At 35.5% G+C, this 18296-nt stretch overlaps 1 protein-coding gene across 2 annotated transcripts in view; it reads right to left on the reverse strand.

Annotated features, from left to right (window-relative positions):
• LOC143018223 (hemocytin-like) overlaps positions 1 to 18296 on the reverse strand; it is a 184722-nt gene that overhangs the window by 81502 nt on the left and 84924 nt on the right. For both annotated transcript variants that reach the window (XM_076173462.1, XM_076173461.1), the window contains exons 42-47: positions 14058 to 14191; positions 13597 to 13623; positions 12727 to 12959; positions 7907 to 8008; positions 4545 to 4649; positions 3317 to 3470 (exon numbers count right to left, since the gene is read on the reverse strand). In XM_076173462.1, coding sequence (XP_076029577.1) covers positions 3317 to 3470; positions 4545 to 4649; positions 7907 to 8008; positions 12727 to 12959; positions 13597 to 13623; positions 14058 to 14191 — 755 coding nt within the window. The remainder of the gene's footprint in view (positions 1 to 3316; positions 3471 to 4544; positions 4650 to 7906; positions 8009 to 12726; positions 12960 to 13596; positions 13624 to 14057; positions 14192 to 18296) is intronic.

Consider the following 18296-nt stretch of genomic DNA (forward strand, 5'->3'; position numbering starts at 1 on the left):
CTACTGCTTGTACTTCACAGCATGTCTCCACAAAAAACACACTCACTGATTACAAAACAAGCACCCCAAAACCAATTCCCAAACTCCATACTTGACTACCCCAGACATCAGCTCAACTAAGAACTCCCTCCAACAATAAGCAAGAACCACACTGGCATGACTTTGTGCAGGTCACCATCCAGCACTGAAACAGTACCAACATAGAATAGGCCTGGCCACTGAATCAAATTGCCCCAAACAGTCACCACACAGATGACTTAGACTATCTCATCCTAAACTGCTATGGTCTTGCATTACTCAAACAAAAAACAGGTTTTAAAGATATAAACATAGAAATGAGGGAGGTGCTCAATCTCTTAGGATCATAAAATATGACAAAAGCTTCAGAACCTGGCCAAATCTCAAACTAGATATTTAAAGAATGTAGGGAACAACTAGTGGACAAGATTCACAGCCTTATTACATGTTTATTAAAAGAAGGCAGTGTGCCACTTGATTGGAAAAGGGAAAATATGGTGCCAATTCACACAGGTGGAAATAAGGAGACACCACCAAATTACAGGCCAATATCACTGACATGCACAATAGTGAAATTATGTGAAAGGATTGTAAAAGATTGAAGGACCAAATATCTTGAAAAATATTAACATTCTGACAGATAGTCAATTTGTCTTCAGATCTGCAAGGTCATGTGCATCAAACCTTTTAAGCTTTTATTTAAGAGTGATTGATGCACTTTCAGAGAGGAGTGAATGGACTGTGTGTACCTTCAAATAGAGAAGGTATTTGACATAGTACCTCACAGTCAACTTGTGTGGAAATTTGAGCACGTTAGAGGACTGAGAGGTAAAATACTAGGGTAGATGAAAGATACATGAGGATAGTAGTAAAGGATACAATATCAAGATGGAGAGCAGTAACGAATGAAGTTCCACAAGGTTCAGTGCTTGCACCAATAATGTTTCTTGTCTATGTCAATGACGACATGATGGAAGGAACAAGGTATGCCAACATATTTGCAGATGATGCAAAAATAATGAGAAGAGTGAAAAATGAGGAGGATGGTAGAGTATTGCAAAAAAATCTTGACATTATTTCTGCATGGAGCCAAGAATGGGAAAGTTCAACATCAAAAAATGCAAAGTACAGTGAGACCTCTCATTAACAGATGTTAATTAGCTGTGCTTTCAGTGTTTTTGCTGTGTTTTCGGTGTTTTTGGTGCTGTTGTTTAGTGTGTGCAATCACTATGCCACCCAAAAACCACTCCAAATCAATGGATTATTCACATCAACAGACACCGTTACCACCCTTTTAGTCTGTTAATGAGAGGTAGTACTGTACTGGAAATGGGCAATGGTGGCAAAAGACCATCCTTAAACTACTCCTTGGGAAGAGAACTCATTACAAAAGTAAAAGAGGAGAAAGATTTCACATTCCTTTATACTACTCAAGATTACTGGATAAGATCCCTGGGAGAAATTTCAACACACACAGGCAACACATAAAAACACATCCAACCATCTGAATATATGGAAACCCTCCTTTCATTTTTCATATGTAACCCATTTCCCACTCCCTTCATTGCCCATGCTAACACTCTCTTTCCTCCCCATTCCTCCCTTCCTCTATGCTAAATGCTACCCCCAATGCCTGCTTACAGCTAAAAACAGGTCTGAGAAAATGTGCCATGACTTCAATCTATTAGTCTTTGTCCAAAAATTCTAAGTGTCTCACAATGCTCAGGAACATGTATTTCAGAACCTTCTCTCCCTCCTAAATGTCCACCCTAGATTATAAGTTCTTATTAGCTAGACATAGAAAGACATATGAATAGGAAGTCACCACCATGGATTCATAATCAGAGAATGTTAGGGTTCGCAGGCTATGCAGAGTCACTGGAAGGCTTCACTTCAAGCCAAACCTTGCACCCCAACAGGTCAATAGCTCCTCTCATATCCTAGTTCCTCCCAGTCTTGAAATACCACCTCCTTTGGATACATACATACATACATATACCAAAGGCTTTCTCCCCCTACATGGGGGGTAGCCAAAAAGAAAAAAGCATAAAACCACTCCCACCCATTCCATTTCCCACATGTTCCACTCCCCTCCACCCTCCTCCCTCCCTCCTATCTTGGCACCTCCTGGATGATGGGTCATCCCTGCATCTTGTCCACCGCCCTGGGTCAGAAGCAGTGTCGCAAGACACAGCACATCCACAGCAAGGCCGCTTCATAAATTCGGCGACCCCCCTCTCTGTCCCCTCATGCAAAAAAGGAGAAGACAGGGAGAAATCCCTTCAGGCTGCGTCAATTTTTTTTTCTCATACACACTTCCTCACTTCCTTTGGAAATATATCTATATTGTGACACACCTTTAATAGCCAAGATTATTAGTTATACAGACTTCAAGCCAGACCCTGCACTCCAACAGGTCCATAAATATTGTCCCATATGTCTATTAAAATGAATCACTACTCACCACACATACACTTACAAGGGGCAACATTCTATCTTTTTAAGTGAGGTGTGCCATGTTTTTTGTGGTACATTTCCCAAACCCCACCTAAAAGCAATACTATGACATTAGTCTGAACATTGTAATCAGAAACTAAACTCATAGGAGAACACAGTGTGGCCATTGATTACCCACTGCTGGTATGGTGATATCTTCATTTGAAGTGCATCTATATGCAGATTTTTTGTGAGCTTTTTTATTCATATCATCAGGAAAGGAAATGGACTAGCAGGTTAGCCTGAAGTAAGACGAGCCCTTTGAAATGATTAATAATTCCAGTCATGCAACCCATTTAAGTTTAAGGATTTCATAATGTATAGATACAGAACAAACTATATCTAATTCCCCTTATAACCCAATACTATATTTTGGAAGTTATCTATGTTCATAACAGGGAAGAAAAAATTAAAGCGGCCATTGCCAATTTTCACAAAATATATCCTCTTTCTTTTTTATATTAACATCCCCACAACTCCACTCAGGTGTGTAGCACCACTCCATCACTACTTAAAACATGAGAGAAAACACAAGGAACCTGTACAGTGCACATAAACAAAAACTGAGCCCTCACAATTAATAGGAACACACATTCAGATGGACATCTGTGATCCAAATTGGATGGTACAATATCTCAGCTATAAGTCAGTAGTTACTAAACAAAGTATCATAGCTTAAAAATACTGTACCACAGCTAATCACTATAAGGAATATGGAAATTATCATTCCTGGCCCTATCTCCAGGAAATTGAATGATCATAAACCAGTACTTATACAAATACTGAAAAAGTATTCACATACCCTGTCCAGAAATCCTACATCTGGCCAAATCTGGAGTTCGGTATTCACAGTACGTCTCAAAGATAGTGTTATCTTTTCTTAAGTCACTTAAGATTTCAAACTCTCCCTTTTCATTGGGATAGTTATGATTCTGCCAATCTGTCCAGGTGTCACACTGAAAAATTTAAAGTATGGAGAGTATAATCATGAGAATAGCAAATACTGTTGGTAGGAGGGGGCATTTGCAATAGAGAAAATTGTATATATAAATTAGTTTATGAAAAAAAATTCTAACAAGTTGATATCATAGTTCTTGACTATGTAGAGGTATTCACAAGAACATGTAATTGGTATGAAAAATAATGTAGTTATTGTTCTAGATTTCCTTTACAAAAATGCACAATCTCAAGGGAGCTAGCAGTGGTCCTTGGTCTCATCAAGAGATCTCTTGAAGAGACACAGAGAGGAACAAAGAGAGAGAGAGAGAGAGAGAGAGAGAGAGAGAGAGAGAGAGAGAGAGAGAGAGAGAGAGAGAGAGAGAGAGAGGGAGAGGGAGAGAGAGAGAGAGAGAGAGAGAGAGAGAGAGAGAGAGAGAGAGAGAGAGAGAGAGAGAGAGAGAGAGAGAGAGAGAGAGAGAGAGAGAGAGAGAGAGAGAGAGAGAGAGAGAGAGAGAGAGACAGAGAGACAGAGAGAGAGAGACAGAGAGACAGACAGAGACAGACAGAGACAGACAGACGGAGATGGAGAGGGAGAGGGAGAGGGAGGGAGAGAGAGAGAGAGAGAGAGAGAGAGAGAGAGAGAGAGAGAGAGAGAGAGAGAGAGAGAGAGAGAGAGAGAGAGAGAGAGAGAGAGAGAGAGAGAGAGAGAGAGAGAGAGACAGACAGACAGAGGGACAGAGGGACAGAGGGACAGAGGGACAGAGGGACAGAGGGACAGAGGGACAGAGGGACAGAGGGACAGAGGGACAGAGGGACAGAGGGACAGAGACAGCAACAGAGACAGAGACAGAGGTGCTTTTTTGTAATGTCCCATAGGAATTCTCCGAGCTTAGTTGTGTCCTTTTCCAGGTACCATATCATTACTGAATCAAGACTGTCTTAATTAATGTGTGATTAGTGTCTTGGCCATGTTTAGTCCATGTGTGGATGCAATCGTGTTTGTGTTTACATAACACAGTGTCTTATTCATATTTATCATGGTATATGAAGGTGATAGTTATTCAATGAACCTCTCTTACATTATTACTTACTTCCAATGGGGTTGGTGTGGATGAAATGCAGGTGTCAACAAAGTGCATCTTATTTCCTTCACATATGTACTCTTGGCATTCATTTATTACGTAAGTCTCACCTGGCTGAAAACAGTTTTAAATAGTTTTATACCATAGCATTTGTCTACTAAAAAGCTGTACTATTACATATTGCAGCTAATTATTAGAGGCAATATAGATAATGGCCTTGTATTAGATAAAATAATATATATATAATAAGTAAGCATATAACATAATGAATAATATAATTACAAATATTAATATAATAATATTATGACATAACAATAAAATAATAATATAATAAATAATAATAAACATTATAGATATATATATAATAGATCAATAATAGAGGCATGTAATAAATGCTTTCTCAATTACATCTACAGTTCATCTTCAATGATTACAGTAAAACCTGAAGTTCAATTAAAAATGCTGGTACATGTTCATTACACTTGAAGAATGAGCTAAGTAGAAACTAGTCTTTGGAGAAAAGTTCTTATTGAAAGATAAATAGATACATATATACATATATACATATATATACATACATACATACATATAATTTGTGATATATATATATATATCACAATAAAGTAATGTCGTGGCACATTAATAAAATAAACTTTTTATCCCACAGTCGGAAAAAGAAGACACTAACGTCGAACGTTCTGTATATTTCGATCACTAACTGAGACCCTCTTCAGCAGAATGAATACATAGTGGAAGGCATATACATATATACAAAAAATGTGAGGTGGGAAAAGGAACAAGCTCAGGTTACGTGACCGACGCTCCGCGGGTTGCATGGGATTTTGTGACCTTGGAGTAAATGAGCTAGCACTTGGTTGACTGCTGAGGTAGTAAATGCAGTCAGGTGACCACTGACCATTTGATATGTTGAAATTAGGGAAAAATTTATATATAATATATAAGTTTATATATAATATATAAGTTTATATATAATATATAAGTTGCCATGTTTAGATTGTGATACTGTTTATTGGGGACAAACTGGAAGAGACTTGGCAACCAGAATAAAAGAGCACAAGAATTCTGTAAAATATGGTCAAGAAAATTCCGCAGTATCTCAGCACATTGCAAATAAAAATCACTGCATGCATTGGGATGATGCTAAAATAATTTATAAATCAAAATGTAGCTTCAGAAGGAAAATAATTGAGTCTTCCCTGATCAAATATTTCCCTAATTTCAACATATCAAATGGTCAGTGGTCACCTGACTGCATTACTACCTCAGCAGGCAACCAAGTGTTACCTCATTTACTCCAAGGTCACAAAATCCCACACGACCTGCGGAGTGTCGGTCACGTAGCCTAAGCTTGTTCCTTTTCCCACCTCACATTTTTTGTATATATGTATATGCCTTCCACTATGTATTCATTCTGCTGAAGAGGGTCACAATTAGTGATCGAAATATACAGAACATTTGACATTAGTATCTTCTTTTTCCGACTGTGGGATAAAAAGTTTATATATATTACAATAGAATGAATAAGTACACAGTAAGATGAGATATATATACACATGAGAGAGGTTTCACACTTGAGCTAATTATATCAGGTCAGGTCAAGTCCTGAAGGGTTGGGGTGAGTGACCTTAATCCTTACAGTAATTATCATATATACTCTTAACAATAAATGGATCAAGTTTGTATAGACCTAAATTGTTATTGAGGAGTTTTTCATAGTCATGTTTGATGATACAGGATTCTATAATATTTCTTTCAGTCATATCTTTACATGGTACAATTTTTGTTGTATTTTTCCAGTTGATCGGATGGTCAAAATCCCTTACATGAGTAAACAAGGCATTAGAATACTGGCCTGTCTTAATGCTATGTTTATGCTGTTTTATTCTTACTTCTAAATCTTTGCTTGCTTGGCCAACATAATATTTATTACAAATGAAACATGATACTTTATAAACACATCCCTTATAATCATTTGGGGAGTTTTTTATCAATAGATTTTTAACAGTGGAATTATTTCTAAAGACAACATTAATATTAAAATGTTTTAGGATATTGGGAATTTCTATCATATTTTCATTGTATGGAAGTATCAACAGGTTTGTGTTATCAAATTTTTGTTTCCTTTCAGTATTATAAAATGTCCTTTTTGCATGTTTAAAGCAATTATTCAAAAAGTGTTTTGGGTATTTTAACTGCTTTCCAATTTCATAAATCTTACATATCTCATCATTAATAAACTCAGGGCTACAAATGCGTAATCCACGGAGAAACATAGAAGAGAATGTTGATTTCTTAACTCTAACATGGTGAGCAGAGTAATAATGAATATATGAATTTACATTAGTAGGTTTACGGTGAACATTATATTTGAATTTCTTATCACATCTATAAATTTTACAATCCAAAAAAGAAATGCTTGAATTTTCTTCAATCTCCACAGTGAATTTTATTGAGGGGACTAAGTTATTTAATTCTGTAAAAAATGAATTGAGATTTTCATTGCTAGGCCATATGCAAAGGATATCATCAACATACCGAAACCATTTGACCTTATTTGGCAATATATTACTTAAAATCTTCGACTCAAAAAATTCCATATAAAGGTTACTTAAGGCAGCTGATAAAGGATTACCCATCACCATTCCAAATTTCTGTTGATAAAACTTTCCATTAAATTAAAATTTACAATCCTTTATGCACAACTTAATAAGGTCAATAATAATTTTGGTATCGTAAGCTATGTTATGATTGGGAAGTTCATCTGCAAGAAATTCAAGCAAGTCATCTATGGGAACTTTTGTGAATAACAAAATAATATCAAAACTAACTAATCTGAAATCATGATTTAACTCTAAACAGTTTAATTGGTCAATTAAATCAACATTATTTTCTATGTTCGTTCCAGAGATTTTTCCTATTAATGGGTTTAACAAAGTTACCAGCCATTTTGATAATTTGTAAGAAGCCAATCCTGTTGAGCTAATAATGGGCCTAATAGGATTGTTTTATTTGTGAACTTTAATTAACCCATACATGTATGGGTTAATTAAAGATGAACTTTGTACTCTTTGGATATGTGTGATCTACATCTACACTGCAACATGACATTCTCTTTTAACATTCATATTTTTGTCCATCTGTGGCATGCTACTCTCATGGTCAATCACAACTGACCTGTTCATCATACATAAATTGTTTCCATGCCAGCTACTGCTAGAGAAGAAAATAAAAAGGATCCAACAAGTGTAGTTCCTTTCCTATATATTACTATTAGTTAAATACAAATTATCACAATAAGCCTCCTTCTAGAAGCATGATAATGACAATGATGATAATAATCATAATCTTACCTGAATCCATTCTCCATTCATCTTGCAGCAATCTTCTCTCACCTTGATTTCATTATCAATACACTGGTATGTTTCACATGTAGTCTTAAATGTCTCAGTTGGCTGAAAATGACAAGTCATCAAACATTTATGAGAAAAACTTTATATGTAACATAGTATCAGAGGACTTCCACCATAATGCCTAGAGAAAAACTTTGTTCAAACATAAGGTCTTCTGAAGGGGTACAAGTATTTGAGACTATGGGTTCTTTTCATAATAAAATTAGTTGCTCCAACACCTTGTTGGAAATTCTTAGTGGGTAATGCAGAACCTTCCTAGACTCCATCCCTCAAGTATTGCCACTAATGCCAATGCAAACTTATAGTGATATAATTTTGCTTTCATTCTGTAAATCACTGTATGTCAAAATTGAGTAAGAACTTGGGAAATACTATTCACTGACAATCAGATGATAACAGCACTGACCAAGGAGGAAATGGATCCAAGATCATTGCAATGGCAAGTGAGCCTCCAAGAGGGGGTTTAAATGCTTGGGTCTAATCCTGATAGAAAGTGAGGATGTGAAGCAGAAATGGAAGAGAAAAGGAAAGGCTTGGTGGGATTTCTTTATCATTACTATGAGAGCATGCCAAAGAGAATATAAAAAATCTACAAAATATGAATAAAACCAGTAATGGTGTATGGAGTAGTGACAAGAGTACTAAGATTGATGGAAGAATTTTTTTATTTGCTGTTCAATGAGAAGGATTTTGGTTTCTGAGTGTAGATATTGTTTTAGTGCTTTATTTTGTGTTGATTATAGATATCTATTTGTTTTCTTGATTGATGGATATCATATTGTAAATGTATGGTTAAGTGTAGTTCTTATGAGTTGTTCATAATCAATTTGTTTCCTCAGATCTCTCTTACATAGGATCAACGACTCCAACTGGATTGGCCCATAAGCCTCTAAAAAAAAAAAGAAATATGTTTCTTATTGTTGTTCTCTGGGTATAGTTAGCAGTATAGGTGTTCAATGTCTGTATAATGGTTGCACCTGGGGCAACTTGTTTCTGTGGCCACTCTCATTTTTCTTCCATGTAGGAAGTCTTCCATCCAATTCAACAGTTTTCCATGTATGCCTCCTATTGTTTCCAGTTTATATAGTAATTTCCTGTGTGGTACTTTATCAAATGCCTTTTGTAGGTCTAGAAATGCACAATCAGCCCAGCCATCTCTTTCCTGCAATATATCTATCAATCTTGAATAGAACCAAATTAAATTGGTGGTACATGATCTTCCTTGTCTGAATCCAAATTGCCACGGGTTCAGAATATCATTCTCCTCCAGATATTTTGTCCATCTATCTTTGATGATTCTCTCACAAATTTTGACTATTGTACTTGTTAGGGACACTGGTCTATAATTTGTTGGGTCTTCCTTATTTCCCCCTTTATATATCAGCACTATATTGGTATTTTTCCAGTTTTCTGGTAGCTTTCCTTCTTTGAGTGAGCATTCTATTATTTTGAATATTTTTCCTGTTAGTTCGTCTATACATTCCCTCAGTATCCAGTTTGCAACTCCGTCTGGTCCATGTGACTGGTTAATGTCTAGCTTTAGTATTTGATTCCTTATTTCATTCTGAGTAATGTTTATTTTCTTTAGTGGAGGAAATCTTATTTCAATTTTTTTATCCCAGTTTTATAGATTCTTTTCTTCTTTGGTGAATACAGATTTGAAATGTTTGATCATAATATCTGCCATTTCTATATTTTCTGTGTGTTCTCTATTACCTTGATGTAATTTGTGTATTTTCTGTTTATTTTTTTAGCTTGCCATTTACATATCTATAAAATAGATTGGGTTGATCTTTACATTTATCTATCATGTCCTTTTCATAATATCTTTTTTCTTCTCTACATAATTTTACATATTCATTTCTTAGTTTGGTATATATTTTCCATTTCTCCATTTTTTTTTTCTTCTTCCATCTTTTCCAGGCTTTATCTCTGTATTTTGCCTCACTGCACTTTTTATTATACCAGGATTCTATAGATACCCTTTCATGTTTTTGTCTAGGTACATATTTATTCACACCCTCATTATAAATTTCCTTCCATATTGTCAATTTCTACCTTTGTTTCATAATTATTAAAATTATTCCCAAGTTTCTCAAAATCTGTTTTGTTGTACATTACTCTTTCTTTTCTGTGTTTTTCCTTTATTTCTATATTCGTTTCTTCATTTAATTCTAGTTCCATTAGAATGTGATCATTTTTTCCAATTGGTGTCTTGTATTTGATTTTATCAACAATTTCGGGTTCTGAAGCAAATATCCAATCCAATCTTGAGGGTTCATTGTTATTTCTATCTCTGGTGTTTTCCTTGACCCATTGCATCAATGTGTAATCAATGGTCATTTCCAGTAATATGTTTCCCCAGTGATCTTCCCCTTTCACAGTCATCTCTTCCTAACATATTTCTTTCAAGTTAAAATCACCCATAATTACCAGATTTCCTTCTTTCTTTAGTATTTCATTTAATATATTTCTTGTGTCTTCCAGCATTTTAGAGTGTTCACTTTCATTCCATGCGCGAGTTTTTGGTGGTACATAAATCACTGCATATTTTCTATTTTTCATATCACTATCCTCAACTCTAATCAAAATCACATTGTTCTCTCCTTCTGTAATTTTTGTCACATTTAGGCCTTTCTTGGTTAATAACATCACTCCTCCACCCTGCTTTGTTTCTCTATTCCTGTACCAACAGTTATATACTCCTTGTCCTACACTATTTGGTGGTAATGATCCTTTCAATTTTGTCTCCACAATCCCCATTATATTTGGCTTTTCTTGTTCTAGATAGTCATTCAATTCATCTAATCCTAATATCAATCCATCTATATTTGTATATGATATCTTTCATTTTTTTCCTTTTCTTGCTTTTCTTCTTTCTTCTGCATTTCATTTTCTCTTATGTACCATTTCCTCAGTCTAGTCCATTACTCTAAAAAAAAAATCCTTCCTTTCTTTTTCTGTTCTTTTTTGTTCTTTTCCTTAGCTTCCTCTCAATTGTTTTTTCATTTCTTTTTCCTCATTACTCAATTCCTTTTTTATCCCTAGATTTTTGTAGTTTTTACTTTTAGCTAGTTTTCCTATGTTTGTTAATATTTCTTCTGCTATTCTCTGTGAATTAAGTTTTATTTTAAGAGGTCTATTCTTCTCTTCATAATATTTGCCCATTCTATGGATATCTTCTATTGCCTTATCGTGTCCTTGTCCCTCCTCCTATATTTCTTTTAGTATATCTGTCACTATATTCTTCTCTTTTTCCCTTTGGAACCTTATTCAGACCATGTTTTTCTTTGATACCATAGATTACAATACATGCATCTGTGTATGTATATATGTATGTATGAGTGAGGCTAAACATTTAGTCTGATTATTGGGTAATTCTTATATCTACGGTAGACAGGGGTAAGCAACATCAATGAATTCTGAGAGGTTGCAGACATTGTTTAGTATCAACTATATATCCAGCTTATTAAGGTAAATTTGTGTGTTTCTGGCTTTTTATTCAATGTTGGTTTCTTATTGCTGGGTTATCTGCATATGTGAGAGGTTTGATGGCATGCTCTGAATTTGGGGTGAAGTTTCATATGAATATATAAATAGCATTGGTGAGAGTACTGACCCTTGGGGGGTCCTGTTATACATTTTTTGGTCCCCAGCTGAAGGATATTTTAAGATGCTGGCTAGATCTGTCAACTATTTCTTATCATTACTATGCATAATGATTTCTTTAAGATTGTTTGACAGGATCTAAGGACTGTATCAAAAGCTTCATTTATATCTATTGCCACTATTACTGTTCTGCCAGATGTTATTTTCTTGTTCAAGCTTTCTAATATTTGTTGGGTGAGGTTTGTGAGCAGAGTGCTGATAGAATGGCCTTCTTTGAATCAGTGCTGATTTACCTACTTGTAGTATTTACCTAGTTGTATTATATGGGAAGGGAGCTATGCTCATGGTGACCCGTCTTTGTATCTCTCAGTATCAAGTTTTTTCTTAAAATCTTGTATAGTGTTTGCACACACTGTTTCGTCATCTAATTTATTCCATGTATCTATCACTCTGTGTGGGAAGCTGTTCATTTTCAAATATCTTCTGTAACTATCTTTTTTTTTAGTTTCTTTTCGAGTCCTCGTTTTACCATTGTCCCATATTAACAAGTCATCCCTAACTAAAACTTCCATTCCTTTCATTATTCTGTAGATAGTCAGCAGGTCACCTCTTTCTCTTCTCTGTTCCAAAGTTGGTAGCTCTAATTTGGACAGTCTTTGCTCATATGCTGATGAGGTATGTATGTGTGTTTTTATTTTTCTCTAATATCAGTCTATTATTTCATATATGGTAGAAAGAAGAAGAGATAGGTCTGTAGAATGCTGGGTTCCCTCACAGTTTGCTTGGTTTTGGGATAGATATTATGTGTGATCTTTTCCAGATTGTTGGGATGCCATTGTGCACCCAGAAATTGTTGAAGATATCTCTAAGAGGTTTTATTGCTGCACAGCCCACATGTTTCAGGTGTTAGTTTGATATCTTGTCCAGGCCTTCTGCATGTTAGTTTTGTGTCTACTGGAGAAGGGTGATGTAGCCTCTGGGAGTAGCTATATCTTATGTATCTTAGTTATTTTCTCCCCACTAATGATATATCAACTATGTCCCTGCTGCTATCTCCTTACACTTAAGGCAAAAAACACTCATTACAACATAACAGATATATAATATTCCTTTCAGGGTGAAGAAAATAATTTGAATAAATAGATAATTACCTTGAGTAAATTTCCATTTAAAATGCAGCTACATCCATCTTTGGCTATGCAGGCTTTGTCATTATAGGCTACTTGTCCTGGTGGACATAGGGAGCCTCCATATTCTGGCCATCCACAACCTGGTATGCAGTCAACTTCGCATTTCCTTTCATGTTCCAGTCTAGCCTTGTAGACATGGCATGTGTCAGCACACCGGATAGCACAAGTAGACCATTCCATTCCATCAGGACACACTAATTAAATGAATAACATTTTTAGGAACACAGAGTTAAAAGACCCTATAAAGTGTTCCTACTAACAGAAAACAAAAGATTACACAAATACAATCATGTACCAGTGTGGCATGTCTATTTCAATCTCACTACATATAATACACCTGGAAAGAATGAGTGATGAAAGATAAGTAAAAGAAATGCAGAAGGCAGAGGTGGGGGGGGTGAAATTGAGGGGAAGACCAAGGGCAGTGGGAGGGATACAGGGATGACCTGTCATCCATGGGGAGCTAAGATTAGAGGCAAGAAAGGGTGATGGATGGGAGTGGAATGGGTGGGGGTGAAATGAGTGGGAGTGGGAGTGGGTATATGCCTTTGACTATGGCTACCTCCCGGGCAAGATAGATTGTTATTTCTTCCATCTATTACTAAAGTTAATTGTCATTCCCTCTACCAATCTCTCTTCATTAAAGCAAACCATGTCATAATATAAACAACTCCTATTTAAATAAAACAACTATATACTGCTATGTACTTATTTCAAACAAGCCCCATCAACATAGACATAGATAATTTTATATTAAACTGTGAGGGTGATCCATAGCATACATTAAGGGTGCCTTAAATCTTAAAATATGGTGTGTGACTTTATACTTACCTACTACAGGAGGTTCTTCTTTATGTTCTGAAATTAATAATTAAACATAAGAAAAATGTAACATTAATGATAAAAAAAAATTACCTTGCTGAGGATTTTAATTGCATATTAAATCTACTACAATGTCTACCAGATTTAAAACTAGCCAGTATAAAGAAAATAGCCAGTTTTCTGGTCATTCAAATTTTCTGGAAGCTGTATAATGGTCTGGTACTGTATAATGATCTGGTACTGACTTTTTATTCATTTCAAATTATTATTTTTTATTCTACACTCATATCTACCAATGATATTATGTATTAGCAATAAACACAATTATCTGGCAATTACTGCCTGTATTTCCAGAGTATTTATAAGAAATGCTGATAACATCTAGACAAAGTAAAATGCAATTCACTGAGTTCTTCAAATACTTACTCTTAAGAAAATTAAAATCTCATTAAAAGCAACAAAATTCTTACCACATTTGCATTTGAACCTGACAGCATAGTCAGAGCATATTCTGCCATCAACATTGTTGCATGCTAGGCCCTTTTTCTTCTTGCATGATACTTTTTCTCCAGACTGTGAAGAAGGTAACAAGCGTTCCCGACCCCTGTGTGATCAAGACAAAAGATTCACTAAACATCTGGTGTACACAGTTTTCCATATAGATGCATCAACTCCTGGAATAGCTTAGATGAACCCAAACTAAAAACAGAAGTAAATTCAAAACTAGATATGAAAGTTACAGAAGAAGAAACAATACCCCAGAGTGTAGCTATTATCCTGTATATCAAATTCACTACAGAATGAAAGATGCACATATATACACACCCACAAATACTTGACCTGGGAAGTAATGATAAGTGGTGTCCTGCAGGGTTCAGTATCGGCTCTGATAATGTTTGCCATATATATAAATGACATAGATGAAGGTGTGGAATATTATATGAACTTCTTTGCAGATGATGCAAAAATACTAAAGAGAGTAAGTACAGAGGAAGCTTGTGAATCACTACAGAAAGACTTAAAGTCTGGAAATGGAGTCAAAAGTGGGAAGTGAACTTTAACATCAAGAAATGTAGTATAATGGAGTTTGGAAAAAGTAAAAATAGAATATTGAGGAAATATAAAATTAGTGAAGTCAAAAAAGTGAGCTTGGAAAGGGACCAAGGAGTAATTATTACCAAAGACATGTCACCAGACAAACATATCAATAAGATAGTCAGAGAAACCTTCAATTTACTAAGGTCGATGTAAGTGGCTTTTGACTGTTTAGATGAGTAAATGGTAAAGGAAATATTAGTTACACTGATAAGACCAAGATTAGAGTATGCTGCGAGACTACTGACCCCCAGTACTTAACAGAATATAAGGAAATTAGAAAGAATACAAAGAGCAATGACAAAGATGACACCAACACTTTCCAATTTGACATACAAACAAAGATTGTCCAAATTGGAACTAACAACCCTGGAAAAAAGAAGAGAAAGAGGAGATCTATTTACTATTTACAGAATTATGAAAGGAATGGAAGTCCTAGATAGAGATGATTTATTAAACTGGGACAAGAGAAAAACTAGAGGACATAAAAAGAAACTCAAAAAGGATAGTTATAGAAGAGATCTGAAAAAGAATAGCTTCCCATAGAGAGTGGTGGATATCAGGAATAAATTAGATGAGGCAACAGTGTGTGCAAATAATATTCAAGAATTTAAGAGCAAACTTGATGCTGAAAGATGCAAAGATGGGTCACTACAAGCATAGCTCCCTTCCTGTATAATACAACTAGGTACATATATGGAAAATTGAAAGAATCCAAAGAGCAACTACAAAGATGGCCCCCACACTTTCAGAACTGTCAAAGGAAGAAAGATTGTCAAAAATATAGTTACCAACCCTGGAACAATGACAAGAAAGAGGAGACTTGTTGACCATCTATAGAATCATGAGAGGTATGAAAGTCCTTGATAGAAAAGACTTACTAAATTGGGATACAAGAAATACAAAGACACATAGAAGGAAGCTCGAAAAGGACAATTATGGAAGAGACCTGAAAAAGAACAGCTTCCCCCACAGAGTGGTAGATGTATGAACAAAGTGGATGAAATGATAGTGTGCAAAAACCATACATGAATTTAAAAACAATTTAGACACTGTGAAATAGAGACAGGACACCACAAGGGTAGCTCACCTTGCCATAAGTTGTATCTTACGGCAAGGGGAGCTACCCTTGTATTAATCTACAACTAGGTAAATGCAAGGGTAGCTCCCCTTGCTGTAAGATACAACTAGGTAAATACAAGAAGGACAGTTATAGAAGAGACCTGAAAAAGAGCAGCTCTTCCCACAGGGTGATAGATGTTTGGAACAAGTTAGATGAGAATGTGGTGTGTGCAAAAACAATACACAAATTTAAAAGCAGTCTAGACAAAACGAGATATAAAGACAGGACACCACGAGCATAGATCCCTTTCCCGTATAATATAATTAGGTAAATACACACAATGACCCAATAGGTACGGGAAGTGACCCAGGTAAAAGGAGATGACATTCCCACAACATTAGATCTGTTAACAACTAAAGAGCCAGACATCATTAGCTCACTGAATTACCACTGCCCCATCGGTTTAAGTGATCATGAAATGACTGAATTCCAGCTGGTGAATGAGGAAATAGAGCCAAGGAATGAATCACACAGGCAAGGGACTTAATGTTAGGAAAGCAGATTACTTAGGATTGAAAAAATTCTTTGAAGAAGCAAACCGAGAGGATTCATGAATACCATGGGAATAAGGAGAAAATGGGGAATCTTTCTTGACATTTACAACCTAGGAGTGAACAAATATGTGCCAAAGACCAGTGGAAGGAAGAAGTAGAAACAAGACTGGTTTAACAAAAAGAGTAAGATTGTGAAAAGTGCCAGGGGTGGCTTGGGGAAAATGGAGGAAGAAAAGTAATAAAACAAAAGATTACAAACAAGCTAAGAAGGACTATACAAGAATTCACCAGGAAGAAGAAAGTCATTTTGAAAGAAGTACAGTAGGTATATACAAAGATGAACCTGTTTTACAGGTTTATAAATTGTAAATTGAGACACAGGGAAGCAATCACCAAGTTAATAGTGGGTGGTGAGGTCTTTGAAGAAGCCTCAGCTCAGGCAGAAACAATGAATGAAAGTTTCCATTCAGACTTCACAAAACAGAGCAGTTTTTTGAAGGAAAGTGAGGGGAGTAAAAAACCAGGTTTAGAACATATAAATGTAGAAGTGAGGAAAGTGGTCAATCTCTTGGGATTATTGGATATGACAAAAGCTTCAGAACCTGACAGGATCTCAAACTGAATACTTAAAGAATGTAGGAAACAACTAGCAGACAACACTCATAGTCTTCTTATATGTTTGTTGAGAGAAGGCACTGTACTGCTTGACTGGAAAAGGGCATATGTGATGTCTATTTACAAAGGTGGAAATAAGGAGACACCATTACATTATATGCCAGTATCACTGACCAGCACAGTAGTGAAATTATATGAAATGATTGTGAAAGATTGATGGAATAAATATCTTGAAAAGATTAACATTCTAAAAGACAGTCTGGCTTCAGATCTAAAAAGACGTATGTGTTGAGCCTTTTGAACTTTTACTCAAGAGTGATTGATGAGATGCAAGAGGGAGAGGGGTGGGTGGACTATGTGTACCTCAACATAGAGAAAGCATATGATAAAGTACCTCACAGTCAACCTATAAGGAAACTGGAGTATGTTGGAGGACTAAGAGGCAAAATACTAGAAAGGATGAATGATTTTTTGAAGGAAAGATACATGAAGACAGTAGTGAAGGACAAGATGGAGAGCATTAATGAGCAGAGTTCCACAGGGTTCAATGCTTGCACCAATAATGTTTCTTGTCTATCTCAATGACATGACGGAAGGAACAACAAACTATGCCAGCATGTTTGCAAATGACACAAAAATCAGGAGAAGAGGATGGATGACAATACCACAGACAACTGACCAGGATGTAATACACCCCATACTATACAACACATTATGAAAGACCTCATTGTACATAACCATGCATGCCAACAACACAATATAAAAGATTTATGGGAAAACCCTGTTTCAGCAGTGGCTTTCCTCAGGGAGATGGGATTGCTCAGACAGACAGTCTAGGGCACTGTTTCCCAACCCTGAGGTTGCAACCCAAAGTGCAGTCGCCAAGTGTTTTTCCTGGGGTCACCAAGACATCTTGTATGCTAATATATATATATATATATATATATATATATATATATATATATATATATATATATATATATATATATATATATATATATATATATATATATATATATATATATATATATATATATATATATATATATATATATATATATATATATATATAAATTCTTTTTTTTTCCAAAATTATATGAATTCAATACAATAACCATATATATCAACACATATACAAATAGATTAGTGGAGTCATGGTCATATCATGAGGATCATATTGGGGTCACATTGGGAATAACAACAACAACTCCTTGAAATACTCTCCCAATCTCCCTCTCACAGCCTTCTCTTCCATTAACAGTTGACCATCTGTCCCCTTTACTCTCTCCTCTCAACCTAACTCTCCTACCTACCTCTTTTAACATCCTTCCAAAGTATTTCCTTACTCCTTTCAAAATGAAGGTTATATTACATGTACTTTT

Source organism: Oratosquilla oratoria, chromosome 34, assembly GCF_046742065.1.
Source record: "Oratosquilla oratoria isolate Oo_2021 chromosome 34, ASM4674206v1, whole genome shotgun sequence".
Classification (NCBI taxonomy): domain Eukaryota; kingdom Metazoa; phylum Arthropoda; class Malacostraca; order Stomatopoda; family Squillidae; genus Oratosquilla; species Oratosquilla oratoria.